Source organism: Microcebus murinus, chromosome 9 (assembly GCF_040939455.1).
Source record: "Microcebus murinus isolate Inina chromosome 9, M.murinus_Inina_mat1.0, whole genome shotgun sequence".
Taxonomy (NCBI): Eukaryota; Metazoa; Chordata; class Mammalia; order Primates; family Cheirogaleidae; genus Microcebus; species Microcebus murinus.
This window is the reverse complement of record NC_134112.1, coordinates 47,632,449-47,652,433: the sequence shown is the minus strand read 5'-3', so window position 1 is coordinate 47,652,433 and position 19,985 is coordinate 47,632,449. Positions and strand designations below refer to the sequence as shown.

General features: G+C 42.8%; 1 protein-coding gene across 1 annotated transcript; it reads left to right on the top strand.

The window, feature by feature from the left end:
- The first annotated feature begins 5,318 nt into the window (after positions 1–5,318).
- FZD1 (frizzled class receptor 1) lies at positions 5,319–9,589 on the top strand. The gene has a single exon (XM_012779602.3). It carries the CDS (start codon positions 5,765–5,767, stop codon positions 7,706–7,708), a length of 1,944 nt encoding a protein of 647 aa, XP_012635056.1. The 5' UTR covers positions 5,319–5,764; the 3' UTR covers positions 7,709–9,589.
- Positions 9,590–19,985: the final 10,396 nt, after the last annotated feature.

The window sequence follows — 19,985 nt, the reverse complement described above, 5'->3', positions numbered from 1 at the left end:
AGAGTCATAAGATAGCTCTCTCTATATATAGTCTTTTTGGGAAACAGACATTTGAGTAATATATTTAGCAAAATCTTCTTTTATAATTTGATCTTTATTTATTTATTTTTTTGTTTCCAGCACTCCTGGCAAAGGACTGATGGGATAATTTGATGTATAAATTACAAGAAAATTTGGAGTAATGATTATTCTACCTTGTGGATATAAATTAAGTGATGATTATTTTCCCTTTCATACTTCTATTTTTAGAAAAATGTGTTTTGTGGTATTTTTGTACTAGTAAGCCATGATTCTTACTCACACCTACTGAACACACCCATCTATGTTAAATCTTTAAGTCTTACCCTGTTTAAAGTGCAAATTCTAAGAAATTATGGCTGATTCTGAAATAACGATAGTTTAGGATCTTAATATAAATTAGCTATGTATACTCTATAAGATAAAAGTCAAGATAATCACACTGACAAAATCTCTTTTGATAAGTTGTTTTAGGGAAAGCTGAATGTATGTATATATTTTTAAAGAATGGACTTTTCAAAGACAGTCTATAAATTGAGGCCCTGTGTATGAATGAATGCAAGAACTATCTCACCAATGTAAAGAACAGATTTGTATAAGAATGAAAGAAATAATGAAGAAAAGACATTTGTTTTTAGAATTTTTGCAAAAGAATACAGGTGTTTTGAACAATAAGGATTAGCTTATGCAAAAATTTCTGGTTTGGAAGTTCAAAAAGAAAGGAGGTAGAGAACTATGTTGAAAGCTTAGGCAGTTATATCTAATGTCTCCCTACAAAGACAGTATAATAGACTCCTAGGTAATACCACCCAAAAAGAAGGGAATAGAGTAGTCTAAGCATTCTCTGTCAGTATTAGCTCTCTAACCAATCAATAGCCCTTCCCTAGGAATTCAAGAAGAGTCAGGAACTCAAAGCATAGTAGGCCAAGTTTGTCCTTGGCCTGCTAAGGAGAAAGTTTCACTTTCTCCTCCTGACATACGAAAATAATACAGAAGTCAGAGTCCAACCTTATAAAATAAAATTTCAAAATATATTAGGTTTAATCCAGCATTTCTCAAACTATATCCCACAGAGCATTAATGTCAAACAAAATATTGATACAATATAATATACGTGTGTGTATGTATATGTGTTTGTATATATGTGTGTATGTGTATTCCAAGTATGTGTGTATACATATTACAAATGTGAAAAATACTAGATAAGACAAAGTTTAAAAAAGGTCCTAATAAGGACATAGAATATGGCCTTTTCCCAAACTTAGTTGAACAAATTTATTTCACAGAAGACCTTTGGGGAAGATACCGTATTTCACAGAACAAAATTTAGAAAATGCTGATCTAACTCATTGGTGAATCCCATTTATACCACTATCATATATATCCTTCTATAGAAAACTATGTTAAATACTGAGGAACCACCCTGAAGTCCCCCAGAAACCACATTTTCTTCTATAATTTTTTAGGAGTGGACACGTTCACATAGTGTTACTCAATGGAAGGTCTACTCCGGCGCTTACTGGTATGGGACCTTGCACAAATTACTTAACTGCTTTGAGCCTTAGATTCTTCATCTATTAAAAGGAGATAATAATTAGTACCTACCTCAAAGTACAGTTTAAGCAATACAATGAATGCATACACGGTGCAAAACAATGCCAAGTACTCAGGGTAGGTGCTCAAAAATAGTCTTAACCTGTGTTATAATCTCTGTTATTGAATAAGGACAATTTAAAACTGTATCCCACAAGCCAGCAACAAAGCAACTCACCTAAAAGCTTAAGGTCCCTCAGGTTGTACTTGGAGCCTTCACCTAACTTCGTGTGTGTCTGTGTAAACTCAACTGTATGTAATTGGAACTGGAGCTCTATCCCTGGTAATTATCCACATTCAACCTGACATAAGCAGTCTGCAGAAACTTCAGAAGATTTGGTAAAGGCCTGATAAAACAAGATCTTTGATATAAGAAAACTTGACAGAGTCTGATGATTGATAAACCAGGATCAAGGAAGAATGGGGTCATGTTTATAGTTTTGACCTAATTGAAATATTTTTATTACCAAGGTCATAATAGCTCATACTTATTTAGTCATTTTTATCTGTGGATCTCAAACTTTTCCACATCCTGAGAAAAGAATATACTCTAAAGTTAAAATATACTGTTCATATTTCTCTTCTAATATTTTGTTACCCACTGCCTTCATCATCTCTCCCAAAAGACCTCCTTTCCTAACACTGGTTGTTATTGGTTATAACTCTGAACTATTTCTGATTTTAATAGCTTCTTTTGTATCACATAGGTTTGATAAATTAAATATTGTATTTATATCATAAACAAATAGAAAATCAAGTTTGTTGGTTGTTGTTTTTTTTTAACTTTGGAGACAACTCTCAAAAAATGATTTTTTGAAAAGTTTACAAGGTCTTTTGTTCACCCAATCTATTGAAAGAGAACTTCTACAAAAAATTGACTTTTTAAAAAAGATAAAGAGAACTAAGCTACTCAAAAATATATCAAAAGGATTAAAATAGGCATCTAATAAAGCTCAAGCCAAACAAAGCCATTTAACCTGTGACACATCCCTCAATATTTCTGGGCCCAGTGTTCTTAATTGTGGACTGGAGAAAATGAACTAGTCCCTAGATGACATCTTTGGTTCCTTCCAGTCCCATGATCTGGAAAGAATGACATCCCCCCCCCCCCTTTTTTAACTCTAGTTGTACTTCTGAGCCTAGTAAACTTCACTGTCAGGTGGAAGATAAAATAAAACAAGTTCAAGAATTTCTATAGAATAACTTTTGAAGCAGGAGGAGTGTCACCTACTCAGAGAAACGGAACTGAGTGCCCTATCACTTTGAGGCAGAGGGGAAGGCTGATGGTGGTGGCAGATGTTTAACACCTGTGATGCTTCTTGGTAACGAATACATTAGAATAAACTCACTTTCACTCAGCCCAGTCACCTAGGATGACCTTGAGGGAACGGAACACAAGGCAGGTAAGTCTTTATAAGGGAGGAGTGATAGAAGAGAGGTGGCTTGGTCAAGTCCCTAAGCATGGGATACCGCCAGCAGAGGAATGAGTATCAGAGTAGAAGGCTGGAGAAAAAGTTTCCCCGGAAGCCTGGGGGCCAGCATGCTAGAGGGTGACATGAACAGTTATTGAATGTGAGTGCTCAAAGGACCTCGGAGAGCATTTGCTTCCCAAAAGCCTTTTCAATATCAAAATGTGCCATGAATTACAGCCAACACACACACCCACACGCTCCTGCTCTCTCACATGTGAAACTTATTGTGTATTTAGTACCTGTTGCTTCTTTAAAAAAAATACTAGAATCAGAAATACTTTAAAACAAGTATATATTTAATGACTTTACTGCCTCCATGAATATTTGAAAAACAATAATATATGTATCTGATACAAAGAGATGTCATTTTGCTTTAACAGGCGAAGATATGACCGTACATTATTTAGACACATTAACATGCAAGTGGTAATGGAATTGGCAGAGACCAGTTAGTATGTAGTACAAGTAACACCCATCTTAAACAGTGACCTTTATGTGTAGATCAATGTTAAAACTTCCTCATGACTGCCTGCCTCAGGGTTCCCTATTTCATAGTCATCCTGGAACCACTCCCTGCTTATGTTGGGAAAAGTGACCTTCAATAGCTCTCCATCGTCTGTATAATTTGGCCCAAACTTTTTAGTATGGATTAAAACCTTTCCCCCACAATGCCTCAGCCACACTCACCTTCTAGCCACACATCAGCCTCTCAGCAATTTAAGCACTTTTGAGCTTTTTCTTTTGTACCTTGTGCCTACTTTTCCATCAGAACTTTCCACCCCTTTTCCCCCTTTCACCTGAGCTGGTTTCTTCCCCGTGCCCTTTTGACTGGAGTTGACAACCTGAAAACTGATTTACATTTCTATGCCCCATTGTACTATGTCCTCTAAGGCTAAACCAAGTCTGGCTCATCTTTATACCCTGACCTAAGACTGTGCTTATAGAATAATGGGTGCTTGGTAAGTATCTATTAAACAAATGGATAAACGAATGATAGGAAATAACTGGATAAAAGTATACTCAGAGTCTAAAGATAGGCCAAAAAAGTCCTACGTAGAATTAGTAATACAATGGTATTTCATTGATAAAACTGAGTCTCATAGTTAAACCATCATTAAAAACAATCTTACACGGAAAAACAACTACAACGTGTGTCTGCTAAGACGGATTATGTTGTTTTGGAATTAGGAAGGGAATGTGCAGTCTGCGTTTTCCTTTCCGACTGTTTTTTTTTGTTTTGTTTTTCAAACTGGCGTCTCCAGCTCTGCAGCCCAGCCTGTGGAACCTAAGTGGCCCAGGTCCCAGGGGTTCCCATCAGAGCCAGGGCTTCCCCCGGTTCAGGAGGGCTCCCCACGGGCCCAGGCTGCCGGGGAGCGAGCGCAGCTCCAGCCGGAGCCACCTCTGGGCCTGGGGCGGCCAGGACGACCCAAGAGGGGCCCCCACCGCCCCGGTAGTCGGGCTCTCGAGTTTTTCCTCTCTAAACATTGAATGGATCGTTTTCCTTTGCTTCTGCTTCTGACTTGATTAAAGAGGAGAAAAAAGGAGTTTGACTACAAGGAGCATAATAGTAGCAGAAGGCGCATCTGGCTTCACTTTTTAAATTCCATCAAAGTTTGTGTTTTGTTGTTGTTTTCCTTCATTTGACAGCGATCCCGTGAACTTCTCCTCGGGGGAAATGGCGCGTCCAAAGCCCGCCAAGCCCAGCCTGCGAACTTTAGGATTCATGAGAGTAGTATTTTAAAGCAAACCTCGACAGACACAAACTCAGAAGGAAACCGTGCGCTCAAGTCAAAGGCGCCTGTTCGCGCAGCAGCGCTCGGCGTGCTGTTTGCAACCAGCGTCAAGAGCAGGATTTTTAAACATGAACATGCATACAAGGAAAGCAAAGCCGAGTCCCGCGGCCCTCCGACTCCTATTCATTATCTCCGGCGGCATATGGGACCATTTTCCCACTCGTCCTCGCCCTTTCTTCCGCGGCAGCAAAAGCAACCAAGCCTGCCCCGCTTCATGGCAAGCCCACTCTTTGTGCCCGAGCGGTGCCACCGCCGCCACTTCCTCCTCCTCCCGCCGCCTCCTCCCGCTCGCCGCCGGCTTTCGCTCGGGCTGGGAGGCGGCGGGCTCCCTTTGCGCCGGGAAGCCGGCGCCGCGATTGGGCGACGGTCCCTGAGCCTCCAGCCCTGCGTCGGTTTCGAGGCTCCTCCCTCCTGGTGAAAGACAGACTGCGGGGCGCCTGGAAACCGGTCCGAGGGCGCGCGAGGGAGAGGAGAGGGAGCGAGTTGAGGGATTGACACAAATGGTCAGGCGGCGGCGGCGGAGGCGGAGGCGCAGGGGGGAGCCGAGGCCGCTGGGCTGCGGGGAGTTGCGCGCTCTACGGGGCCGCGGCCACTAGCGCGGCGCCGCCAGCCGGGAGCCAGCGAGCCGAGGGCCAGGAAGGCGGGACACGACCCCGGCGCGCCCGAGCCGCCCGGGCTCTCCCCGCCGCCCGCACTTCATGAATCGCAAGTTTCCGCGGCGGCGGCGGCTGCGGGACTCAGAGCGGGAGCCGGGGGAGCGGGCCGAGCGCGGCTGGCGCTCGACGGAGGGCACCGGCGCAGAGATCTCCCTGGCCGCGGGGGGAGCCGCCGCCGGTAGTGCCCCTGCCAGCCCCGGCGGAGCGCGGCCAAGAAAGGAGCCGAGAAAGTATGGCTGAGGAGGAGGTGCCTAAGAAGTCTCGGGCCGCCGGCGGCGGCGCGGGCTGGGAACTTTGTGCCGGGGCGCTCCGGGCCGGGCTGGCGGAGGAGGGGAGCGGGGACGCGGGCAGCCGCCGCCGCGCCCCGGCCGACCCCCGGCGGTTGGCGCGCCAGCTGCTGCTGCTGCTTTGGCTGCTGGAGGCTCCGCTGCTGCTGGGGGTCCGGGCGCAGGCGGCGGGCCAGGGGCCAGGCCAGGGGCCCGGGCCGGGGCAGCAACCGCCGCCGCCGCCGCCTCAGCAGCAGCAGAGCAGGCAGCAGTACAACGGCGAGCGGGGCATCTCCATCCCGGACCATGGCTATTGCCAGCCCATCTCCATCCCGCTGTGCACGGACATCGCGTACAACCAGACCATCATGCCCAACCTGCTGGGCCACACGAACCAGGAGGACGCGGGCCTCGAGGTGCACCAGTTCTACCCGCTGGTGAAAGTGCAGTGCTCCGCAGAGCTCAAGTTCTTCCTGTGCTCCATGTACGCGCCGGTGTGCACCGTGCTGGAGCAGGCGCTGCCGCCCTGCCGCTCCCTGTGCGAGCGCGCGCGCCAGGGCTGCGAGGCGCTCATGAACAAGTTCGGCTTCCAGTGGCCAGACACGCTCAAGTGCGAGAAGTTCCCGGTGCACGGCGCGGGCGAGCTGTGCGTGGGCCAGAACACGTCCGACAAGGGCACCCCGACGCCCTCGCTGCTACCAGAGTTTTGGACCAGCAACCCCCAGCACGGCGGAGGGCACCGCGGCGTCTTCCCGGGGGGCGCCAGCGCGTCGGAGCGAGGCAAGTTCTCCTGTCCGCGCGCCCTCAAGGTGCCCTCCTACCTCAACTACCACTTCCTGGGAGAGAAGGACTGTGGCGCGCCCTGCGAGCCGACCAAGGTGTACGGGCTCATGTACTTCGGGCCTGAGGAGCTGCGCTTCTCGCGCACCTGGATTGGCATCTGGTCCGTGCTGTGCTGCGCCTCCACGCTCTTCACTGTGCTCACGTATCTAGTGGACATGCGGCGCTTCAGCTACCCCGAGCGGCCCATCATCTTCCTGTCCGGCTGCTACACGGCCGTGGCCGTGGCCTACATCGCCGGCTTCCTGCTGGAGGACCGGGTCGTGTGTAACGACAAGTTCGCCGAGGACGGGGCGCGCACGGTGGCACAGGGCACCAAGAAGGAGGGCTGCACCATCCTCTTCATGATGCTCTACTTCTTCAGCATGGCCAGCTCCATCTGGTGGGTGATCCTGTCTCTCACCTGGTTCCTGGCTGCCGGCATGAAGTGGGGCCACGAGGCCATCGAGGCCAACTCGCAGTATTTTCACCTGGCCGCCTGGGCTGTACCGGCCATCAAGACCATCACCATCCTGGCGCTGGGCCAGGTGGATGGCGATGTGCTGAGCGGGGTGTGCTTCGTGGGACTCAACAACGTGGACGCGCTGCGTGGCTTCGTGCTGGCGCCGCTCTTCGTGTACCTGTTCATCGGCACGTCCTTTCTGCTGGCCGGTTTCGTGTCGCTCTTCCGCATCCGCACCATCATGAAGCACGATGGCACCAAGACCGAGAAGCTGGAGAAGCTCATGGTGCGCATCGGCGTCTTCAGTGTGCTTTACACCGTGCCAGCCACCATCGTCATTGCCTGCTACTTCTACGAGCAGGCCTTCCGGGACCAGTGGGAACGCAGCTGGGTGGCCCAGAGCTGCAAGAGCTACGCCATCCCCTGCCCTCACCTCCAGGCGGGCGGGGGCGCCCCGCCGCACCCGCCCATGAGCCCCGACTTCACGGTCTTCATGATCAAGTACCTTATGACGCTGATCGTGGGCATCACGTCGGGCTTCTGGATCTGGTCGGGCAAGACTCTCAACTCCTGGAGGAAGTTCTACACTAGGCTCACCAATAGCAAACAGGGGGAGACCACCGTCTGAGACCTGGGGCTCAGCTCGTTCCCAGCCCTCGCCCGAGTCCCGGCCACCCCCCAAAAGCCAGCGCGGTGGAGACCATGCTAAGCCTGGCTGCCCGAGGCGTCCTCGCTAGACCTAGCTCACCTTCGCGGGCTCGGTTTAACAACACAGCTCCTGCAAAAGCTTCCGTCCCTAAGGCAAACTAGGGCCCGACTGCCAGAGGGGGGATGGACCGACCTCTTGCCCTCACACTCTGGTACCTGGACTGTACGCTTTTATGATTGTAAATAGCCTGTGTAAGATTTTTGTAAGTATATTTGTATTTAAATGATCCATCACGCCTTTTTCTTTAATTTTTTTTAATTATTTAGTGCGGTTTAATAACCATTTGAGGATTTTCCTTCTTGCCCTTTTCGGAGCACTGCAGAGGAGATGAAACCGGAGCACACCGGCCAAGAGCTCTTGCTCCTCGTCCTCCCGCGCCCCGCGCCCCTCCCTGCGGCGCCTGCTCTGGCCTGCCAGGGCGTCAGCTCCGGGGCCAGGTCGGCGACACTGCGGGGTGCGACTCGGGCTGTGCGGCCGGGCCACCTCCCGCCTCCTCCTTTTGCCCCCTCCCTTTCTTTCTTTGCTTGGGGTAGGGGCTCTTAAGGTACAGAACTCCACAGAGCTTCCAAATCTGGAGGTTGGCCCCTGCCCATTCCTCCCTTGTTCAGCGGCAGATTGCAAAGGCCTGTCCCTTTGACTTCCTCAAGCTGAATTTTAACTGTTGAGAACCTTTTCCCCAAATTCCTGGGGGCCCACGGGTGTGGGCGCTGGCAGTTACAGCTTCCCTCCACGCTGGCCCCCAAAGTGCAGACACTCCCTCCTTCCACCTAAGTGGTTAGAGGGTGAATGGGATAACCATTGCCAAACTTTTTAAAGTCTAATTTTTGGTGAATGAGCTCATTTCGTTCTCTAGTGTCTAAAACCTGGTATGGGTTTGGCCAGCCAGCGTCATGGAAAGATGTGGTTACAGAGATTTGGGAAGAGGCACGAAGCTTTGTGTGGGTTAGGAGAGACTGAAGATAGGGGTTGTAAAATGTTAATTCTAATTGCAAACTGATGCCTGGCAACCTGCCTTTAGGAATGAGACAACCCCAGTTTAGATTTTACCCTTCTGTGAAATGGAAACGTTGAGGTCACCTGGAAAGTTTTGTTAAGGAGTTGATCTTTGCTTTTCTTAACAGGACAGCAGAACTAAATAGAAATTGAAAACTTAAAGGAGATTTCAGTGTAATGGACTTCCTCAAAATGAAATGCTATTTTCTTATTTTTAATCAAATAATAATCAGACATATATCAGAAGCTTTAAAATGGAAAAGTTATACACTTTCAACATTTTATTTTGATTGTTATTCACCAACACGTTCTGAGGGAGGAACAATCCACACGACAGCTAATAACCTGGTAAGATTTCAGGAGGTAAAGGTGGTGTAGTAATTGATGGGGTTAACTCCTGAAATAAACAAAATATGGGCATGCATGCCAAAGGGAAAATGTGTGCAGGTCTACTGCATTAAATCCTGTGTGCTCCTTTTTTGAATTTACAGAAATGTGTCAAATGTAAATCTTTCAAAGCCATTTAAAAATATTCACTTTAGTTCTCTGTGAAGAAGAGGGGATAAGCGATCCTCCTGATTGTATTGTTTTGAACTTTGAGAGTTTATCAAAATGCCAGTACTTAGGACCTAAATTTATCTATGTCTGTCATACCCTACAATGACATTGGTCTTTGAATTTGGTATGCATTTATTCTGTTCACTATCACAAAATCATCTATATTTATAGAGGAATAGAAGTTTATATATATATATATAATACCATATTTTTAATTTCGGAAATAAAAAATCAAAGTTTTGTACAAAATTATATGTTTTTTGTGCCTGAACATAATAGAGCTTGAACTCTCTGAACTATCTTTACATTTTATGGTGTTTCATAGCCAGTTCCATAGTATAAACATTCAGGAATTCAATGAAAAAGTCTACCCTTAAACCTTCAGACCAGTCCTTCCAAAGAATTACTCTATTTGCATTGGTGTGATTGACATTTGTGAAGTCCCAAGAAAATACCTGTTTTCCTCACAGTACAAAATACAAGTTAGCAACTTATTTCTTTACTCAAAGAGGAATATTAAAAGAGAACTCTAATTTTAATATTAAAGCTTTTTTTTTCTTTCAAAGGGTAAATTTACATGACTTTTTATAATATAGAGGTTTATTTTTAAACCATCACCCTTTTTCACAATTTTTGTGAGCTATTATCTTATCTTTTCCATAATCTTGGATATTACAAAACCATAAATAGACAATAAATGGGTAACTATGTGTTTATAAGCATTTTGAACAGCAATAGGGTTTATAAGGCTGTTTTGTGTTTGCTTGTGAAGAATACATTTTGTATTATTATTCAAGGGACTTTCTCCAGAGAAATTACCTAGTTGGTCTACTCTGAGTTAGAATTTCTATGTGTGTGTATATGCATGTGTATATTTAGAAAAGCATACGCACATTAATTTTTATAGAGATGCAAAATATACCTATACATTTCATAATATGGAAATATGGTTATGAGAAATGGAAAATGCTAGACGGAAAGCCTCAAATATCTTTACAGATTAAAAATATCTTTACTAAATTTTCCCATGAAAATATTTTGTGATAATTTGGCAAGGGACTAAAATGAAGATCATAAATACAATAGAGTTAGTTTCATGGTTTTAAGGCAATGGTCTTATAAATTATCATTATTCATTTTAAGGCAAATGAAAAAAATTAAATCTTATTGAAAATCTAGTGTTTGATTTTAAGTAGCAAGATGCAGTTTTGAGTTCCTTTATTCTTTGTTATATTAATGTAATATAGAGGATACCTGAGAAGGTTTTATTGTAGAGGCACAAAAAAATAGTAATTCTTAGGCCAAATTAAAACATGTCTCCTCACTAGGTAATTGAATTAGATAATTTCCAGGGAAAAAATGTTTTTAAGATTATTAGTCTCTATCCAAGGAATGAATGTTAAAGCAGTTGTATTGTGGGTGTCCTTAAGATGATGTAACTATAAATTTGATGCAGAAAGGTTTTATATGCTGGGTTTAAATAGTTTTAGAAGATATTTTTAAGTCACCAGCAGATTTTGTTTTTAGAAAACAATTTGTTTAAAATAATGTAGCATATAGAAAACCAGTGTTTTCTTTTGTTTCTTTCAATACTGGTGGCAAAATAGGACTTCCCTAGAAAACCATAAAGCTACTGGGGAGTTGTCCCATTAGCATGCTGTTTCCATGTCAAACCCTATTTTCAGATGACTTGATTTGCCTATTGTTTTTTTAGCCCACAATCAATCGGTTGGGGTCAATTTTCCCCCTCACAGTGTGTTTCATTTAGCTTTTAGAGTAAATATATAAGTAGTATGAAAGCTTCCCAACACTCTTTAAAAACACACACAAAACACAATTTTTCACTTAGACTTTGTGGGGACAGAGTCATATTTTTCTCAGAGCCAGGCAGTGTCAAACAGATGCAGTAGAGCTGGACCAGATTTTTCAGCTTGTCCTCTGGTAGTCACTTGTCACTTGTCTGCCTGAGTTTACTGTCCTGCTCTTTTTGTCTCCACTGTAAGTATGGAAGCCTTCTGCTGTAGTTGCATCATTCCTGAAATCCAGCATTTAACTTGGAAAGGAAGACACAGTGAAGTGTTGGTGTCCAATTAAGAAAAAAACTGACTAAATCACAGACCATTTCAGGACTTGGGTGGCTTCGGATTGCTTTCCCTGATAGCATGTTTCCATCTTGTTACACATATTTTTAAGGTGCCATATTTGCTGTGTGTGTGTTTGTGTCCATCTTCAGCTACTCTTGCTTCTATTGCTTTCTAATCCATCTATTGGCTTAGGCTATATTTTATATAATGCACATGCAATTAATTGAAACCAGTGATATGACATTGGATATCCCTGGTACATTTCTGATTATATATACTATTCTGTGTAACTGGGGCCTAAGAGATTAGAAACAAAATGTGGTCATTACATAGAGGTGGACACTAATGATATTGTCACTGAATACTTTCCAGAATACACTAATATCAAGGTCTTACAGGATTAATCTGTAGGAGCCAAAATAAGACATTGACTATATATAAGAATACTCTTGTTACATGACTAAAAAGAGATTGCAATACTATCTTAAAGACTATTATTTTAAAGTCCTTACATTTGAAATGAGATCTTACGAGGGAAGTGCCAAACAAGATAAAGTTTATTTTGATGACTCCCAAGATGTATATCTATATTTTGAACTTTTGGCCAATGCCAATTTCTCTTAAAATTTGAAAAACAGTACTTGAGTTTCAACCCTGACTGAGAATTCTCTTAAACTTTTCGAGCTTAAATATTTTTATCCACTTTGGTTATACCTTTGACAATGGATATATTAAACCATAACACTTAGAGTGACAAAACACCTTGCTTAGAACCTGGCATAAAACACAAATAATCTCTAGACTCATTTTTCTAAGTTTTATCATGATTTGTGTTGACAAGTTGTCTCTAGTACATGACAGAATCAAGTTACTATTCAAATAAAATTCTTTGGGGATTTTCGTTTATAGGTTGGTTTGGGACCATAATAATGAGTCAAACAAAAGGATTTCTCTGAAAAATCTTTCTCATGTAATGCAATGGATAAGCTCAAGTACAATTTATAAGTACATCTTACAATGAACATATAATAAATATTCTGTGGGTCATAATCAGTTTTATGAGTCAAGCAGATTCTTAAACTGCTTGAAAAAATAAGATAACCATTTTTCTAATTGAGATTTGTTTAAATAAATCTTTTTATTTTAAAATGGTAGTATTCTAAGAGGTATATTTTTGAATGATACATTTCAAATAACACTGCATTTTCTGGAGGTATTATTAATATACAAGTTGAATTGTATAACTAATCATTCTAAAAGCAAATTATCAGAATAGCATTGATTTACACATTTTACACACTTTTTTTTAAAAGATGAAAGCAACTTACTTGAAAACAATTTTTAAGTTTTAAAATTTATAATATTTATATTTTATATAAATATCTCAAGAAATTTCATTCATACTATAAAGTTTCAAAACATGTTCATGGCAATATAGTGATTAACATAAAAAGGAACCACTATTGCTGCTTTGATACAGTTCTCTATGGCCTGGATTACTTTTCTTTCCTTTTTAAAAACCAAGTATCCTGTAATTTATGGATATCTCCATGTTTCATATCTCAATACCTGTTTGAATTAAATTTACAGGGAAATAACTGCAGGATCCCCCCATAGAAAAAGTGTGGCCTTTATTTCCTTTCAAGTTGGCAGGATGTCCTTGCTTAAATGAGGCACTCTGAGACAGACTGTTCTCTTGCCCTTGAAAATGCTTGTCTTCACAATTGCAGCAGCAAATACCTGGAAGTCATACAGGCTGGTTAGATGCATAGTACAAATACTATATGTTACTTGATCATTACAAGGATTTTTGTTTTCTTAAAAAGTAGATTTAGGGAATATTCTTCACCTTGTATTTCCAACTCTTGGAAAATATTTTAAAAAGTTAACCTCAACAAATATTAATACTTAGTCAAAAACTCAAAACTCCTTGGATAGATTGGCCAACTATCCAGTTTTGCCTAGGACTGAGGGGTTTCTTGGGATGTGAGACTTTCAGTGGCAAAACCAGGAAAAATCCTGAGCACACTGGGTGGTCGGTAACCCTAGTCCATGGATTAAATTGTGCTCCCACAAAATAGGGTAAAATCTTATATGTTGGGCACTGGTCCAGCATTAAAAGTACTCCACTGAGGCTATAGCATTTTTTTTTTTTTTTACTACCTGATGAAAAGCCAATGAACATAGTAACTGGTCTTTACAGTGAGTACCAATCAATAGAAGCCGTGTGGTACATGAAGATACAATGCAACAAACCACATTGAATATCTTGGCCATTCTGCCTTCAGGTTTTGCCTCCTGAAGAAATCTGGCATAGACACAGGGATCTAACCAGCCACTGAACCCTCATAAGATCAGGTTAAATTGCTATCTTTAGAAAAGATTCTCAAAAATATTCTCTTGGAATGAATAGTTTTTAATGGATGTTAAAATTTATCAGATTGTTAGGAACAATTAGGTTTTGCATATGTTTATATTTATTTTATTTTCCTGTATAATAATACAGTCCATTGAAATGAGATTACAAACACAAGCAGAAATTGCCCCAAATGGCTATACATCAACATGATTTATTTGTCATACTTTTTCTCAGAGGTAAGTAGAGTTAGCACCCATACTTTTCCCAAAATGAAAAGTTGTATCTACAAGAACGAAGAACAAGTAAACTAGATCTTAAAATTATATTGTGATTATTGGGAGGCCAAGGCAGGAGGATCGCTTGAGGCCAGGAGTTTGAGACCACTCTGAGCAAGAGCAAAACCCTGTCTTCATAAAAAACAGAAAAATTAGCCTGGTGTGGTGGTGTGGTGGTGCCCACCTGTAATCCCAGCTACTCAGGAGACTGAGGCAGGAGGATTGCTTGAGCCCAGGAGCTTGTGATTACATCGAGCTATGATGATGTGACAGCACTCTAGCCCAGGTGACAGCACTCTAGCCCAGGATAAAAAAAAATTTTTTTTTTAATTTAATACTGTGATTATTTAAAATTGTAGAATGCACTGTGTGGATCATGCAATCCATGACCTTTACATTTCTATATGAAACTCTTCAATCATAATTAGTCTACCCCTTTTTTGAGTTCAACATCATCTTTCTTATAAATGCATTTAAAATTGCAGTGCCCTTTATTGTTGAAATCACAACATTATCCATGCTATGTCTTAATTAAATTCAATGTAAACAAATAAAAAAGACAGGCAGATAATGTAATTACTTCAAGAGGTACCTACACATTAGGCTCTAGAGCTGATTCTCAACGAATCAATTTTTCCCCCTACGAGACATTTGGTAATATCTGGACACATATTTGTTAGTCATGACTGAGGGTGGGGGTGCCATGGCCAAGGATGCTACTAAACATTCTGTAATGCACAGAACACCCTCTGACAACAAAGAATTAGCTAATCCAAAGTGCCAAAGTCAAGAAACCCTGCTCTAGAGGAATAATTAAAAGTATGAAATATATTAATACATTTTTAAATAGTGAAATATATTAAATTTATAAAATACAAATGAGAAAAATATAGATTTACTGTATATACAACATGAGATTTATTTTTGACCTGTCAATTTTCTTTTCAATTGATGAATAGAGGATTTTATACTTTAAGATGGGAGCCTGCCAACCTCCTCATTAGCCAGCAAATTAATAAACTTCTCATTCCTTTTCCTCAAACCACTTGTCCACATTCTTCTGACGTAGCTCGAGGACAAGTGTGAACTTTTGGTAACAGAATTTGGCATCCCAGGGTGGGCCCACCGCAGACTCCTACCCCAGTACAATGGCACCCCCCAACTGCTGGAAGAGGCAGGAAACAGCCCTGGGTCAAAGCTATGGGTCTTTGCACGTCTAAGCAACTTCTTTTCGAGATGAGAGAGCAAGGGACAGCCCTGGTAGCTGCCAGAGCCTGCTTTGCTCCAGAGAACTCCTGTCTCTCTCCCTAAAGTAGACACAGCTCCCTGCAACCTGAACTGAGTTGAGGAGGAGGAAACAGATTTGAGAAGCATCGCAACAGCCATGACCATTTGTAAGTAAAGTTCCCTGGGATGCCAAGATCATGTTTCCACCCATACGGGGGTGGGGCGCAGACCTCCCTGTTGGATTTATCTTGAGACATGGATTTGGGGTTGGAAGTCAAGAGGCTGAGTGGAACCAGGGAACCTGGTTTGAATTGAGCTTATTTGAGGTTCCCAGGGAACCAGCGAGGATTGGGAAATGCTGTTACTTTCATCTGAGAGAATTTGGTTCTTGGTTTGTCCGCTTTTGGATTAGGACATACTGATTCTCCATTGAGAATTTCGTTCTCATTTTGTGGTTCCCATTTGGTTGGCCATGCCATTTTGTGTTAGGGATTCCCTGTATTATCTGTGTTTGTTTGTAAAGTTTTGTTACTATATAAGGAAATTCTATCTAAAAGTCTCTTGGGAAAAATTTTGGCTGAATGGTCAATTTATAGCTGCGAACTTATGTCTAAAAGTTATGGTTTTATTGTAATCCAATGTATGTGCTGGAGTGTGAAGAAAAGTGGGTGTTAAATGAAAATTCCCATTCGGTTGATAGACTGTGGCATTTTAGGTTGTTGGTGTTGGGAATTCCCTATGTTGTTTGTGTTTGTGAGTTTTTGTCTGGTGAGGTTTTGTACCTATGTCTAAAGATTATTGTGATACCACTCATCTGGAGTGTGAGGAAAAGTGGTGGTTGATGGTCAGTGGTTTATTCTGAGCTGTTGGTTTTTTTTAAAATTCATAGCTCAAATGGTTGACCTGTGACTATAGAGTTAAAATGGCAAGTCCCAAGCTCTCTGCTTGAGATAAACTCATTGTTTATGGTATACAAAATGATCTATATTTGCATGATTTTTGATAAATGAGATCTTCTTGCCCCTGCTGGAACCCCCAGAGCTGGCCAGGCTGAGACATTGAGTGGGGCCACAGCCCAGGGTGGACCTGGCAGTAAGGAGGACTGGCACAGGTGGCCTGCCACCAAGCCGTGGGCAGCAAGGGGTAAGGAACGCCTGTTGCTGCTGCCATCTTGGCACCATCTGTGGGGGGGGGGGGTGTAGGAGGGCATCACCTGACCACCTGAACTGACTCTTCAATCCCATACCCAGTAAATTATGACTCAGCGTTCAGAATGGTCTCTCCCAGTAACAAACTCAATTTGGGCCAAAGGGAACCCATAGCTGAGTGGGCAATTTGCAGCAATATCAGGTAGGGGGCTTAAAAATGCAAGAACAACCAGCAAGGTCCTTTGAGACAGTCAAAAGGAATGGGCAAAAAAGCTGCCCCAAAGTGACTTTTTGTAAAGAAGAAGGACCTTGAAAGGAACATTGCCCAAAAGTTGCAAAAGCATCCAGGTAGCAAGAAGCCCTGTGAGAGAATTTTTTTTTTTTTTTTTTGAGTCCAGGATTCAGATGGCGAAGGATGGGGCCAGAGTCCCCTGCCTCCAAATATCCCACAGGAGGCCTGGAAAAATTAACAGTGGGGTTTAGATTGGTGGCAACCTTCATAGACAGAAGCAATCCAGTGGGGGACCCCTTCCCCAGGCCACAGCCCTGACCCTGGCACCAGCCGTGCCTGGCCAGACAGGGAGCAGTGGGGAAGGGGCCAGGCAGCAGTGAGGCAGTGGCTGAGGAACTTGAATGGTACTCAGTTACATTTAAATGGCAGGATCCTGGGACTGTGTTGCCTCATGGGTTTAAAAGGGAGCTTTTCCTCCTGCTCTGTTTGATAGAAGCTTAGCAGGAGACTTGTGGAACCTGCAATTGGACAGATTTGTAAACTTGTATTAGCTTATCTAGAGTTCCGATTAATGGCATCCGGATCCCAGACTTTGGATTGATGGTAAAGCCCTTGTATGATGAAAAACAAAGAATGAACCTTAGAGTCTCAGTATAGATGCTGAGAGGCATCCCACGGCCAGTGGCAGGTCAAAGCCACTGAACAATACTGTGAGAGGATGGCCTATTTGCCTCCAGGCAGTTACAGCTACTTGTGAGTTGTGTCTATTCTCAATCCTGCCACCCTTTTGCCAGCCAAAGAGAATGAGCCTTTACAATGTGACTGTTTAGAGGTTCTGGAGGATGTGTGTCTAGCAGGATAGATCTGTCAGATCAGCTGATGCCAGAGCAAGACTGGAATCTTTTTCACTGATGAGAGCAGCTTTATGGACAACAAGGGGCTGGATATGCAGTGATCACGGCAGTGCCACTGCCACCTGGGACTTCAGCCCAGGAAGCTGAGTTGCGGTTATTGAGAGGAAAAAGGTAAATGTTTGTGTGGAGTCTAAATATGCTTTTACGATTGTGCATGCTCATAGTGCCATTTGAAACAAAAGGGGTCTCCTGATAGCAGGAAATAAGAATATTAAGTGTGCAACTGATATAATGGTCTTGGCTGAGCCCAAATAGTTGATCAGTATGACAAAAAGAAGTCAGGCCACTGGCAGAGCTGCTAAGAAGGCCTTGGAAAGTGATCTGTTTCTTGGGGCCTTGATACCCTGGCTAGATTTAGACCTCCTTAAAAACTGAAGACTTGGGCTCTGACATTTGGGATGGCACACCTAAATGGAGACAGAATTCTCATAGACTCGTCTTCTATCCCAAGCTTTGGTTCAGCCTTTTATGAGGCACCAACATGAATACACATGTTGGAAGCATGATGCCTGGACGGATTTGGTGGGACCTCATTTGAGAGGAGGTCATGAGATTATTTTAGCCAAAGATGGGATTATGGGATTAATCAGAATTTTTAAAAACTCTGTACTTCTGCTCAGTTGGTACTTTAAGGCGGGAATCTGCCAACCTCCTCATTTGCTGCAAACTTAATGAACATCTCTTTCCTTCTCCTCAAAAAAAAAAAAAATCATCGATGAATAGCCTGATTATATTACAGAGTAGTCAATGTCTTTTGCCTTTCACCTTGCTGTAACAAAATGCTGTAGACCTGGTGGCTTAAACAAGGCATTTGTTAATATTATACTTCAGATTCCACATTTCCATTTTAATTCACACATTTCCCCGAATTATGAAAGGTGTTCTTGTACAGGAGAAGAACTCTGGCCTGGGAACCAGAAAGCCTAAGGTTCAATCTTGACTTACTTGGGTAAGGGACCGTGAGTAAGTATGACCTACAGGATCAGATGTGAAAGCCCTTTTATAAACAGTGAAGCTCTGTACAGACGTGAGAATTATCAATCACATTGAGCTAATTAAGGAGGAGGCTGAGCAGTCTGAAGGCTTCTGCTTACCTTTGACTGCCTCCCCTTTAAAAAAGGATGTTCCAATCACTGAAGGAACCCACAATGACTGGGGGCCTTTCTGTCATCCTCCTGGACCTGTCCTTTGACTTTAGGACCTTGGGTTTAGGACTTTGAAGACCTAACTACACTTGGTTTCTTCTGGACATACCTAGAATATTTTACACTTTTTATTTTTTCCAGATTCTGGTTAAACTTAATATGAATCGGTCTGCAGTGCAGTTGCTATGACATTTGAGCAGGGCTAAGTCCTTCTTAAGAGAAAGCCTCTTATTAATACTTGAGAAGGCTGGTATGGGGCAAGAATTCTGTTACAGTAGTGTCTTGAGGTTAGGAGCAGGGGGACTTAAGAGTATGTTCTGGGTCCACATGTGGCAGATTCACAGGCAGACATTCTGATTGAGAGCCCTCACAGAGTGATGTCGATCCCCAGAAGCTGTGTTTGTCTGTCTGTTCACTGACAAATGGGGGTAAATGTGAGGAGCATCTTGGGGGTGGTTCATGTCCTAAAGGCAGATAAGTTGGGGTCATTTCACATTGCAAGGAGGTAAAAAGAAAGGGGTATAATGAAATCCAAAGTCAACCACTCTTTCCTGGGGCTGGCCCTGGTGGGAGTGAGTAGAGGAATTGAGTGGAAACATCTTTTGAGTAGGGTCATAACCCTGGATTGGAAATATGATCTTTTTCCCTCTTCCTCTTTTAAAAAAGAAATCAATTTCAAGATAATAGGGAGCTGGACAGAGAAGTTGAATGTCTTCTTGGAAAGAATGTTGGACTTGCAAGACCTGGCTTGAATCCCAACCAGCTCTTAGCCTCAGATCCATTTATCTAAAATGGCAATAATTATAATTTTTTACTAATTCACTTGGCTGTTGGGAGGACCAAAGAAATAATGTATATAATGGTATTTTTTTAGCAGTAGAGTCATCTGAAAATCTTAGACTGTTCTTCTCCAACCTGCATATTTCTTTTCTCTCTTCCTCTTCTCCCTATTCTTCTCCTCTGCACCCTTCCTCCTCTCTTCTCTCTTTTCTCCCCTAACTCTGTCTATCCTCTCTCCTCCTTGTGTTGTTCACCATTACCTATGATGGAAATTTAGAAGGCATGAGACAAACTAATGGCCTTATTTTTCCTGCATGTCTTTTCAGGATAAACATGTTTTATAAGACTTATTTTATTTATATAAACGATTATGTTAATGAGCAACATTAAGGTCAAATGACACAAATAACTTAGTGTATTAATTAACCATTGGTGTTGTTCTTAAAGCAAAAACCCTCTTAAGTCACTCTAAATCATGACC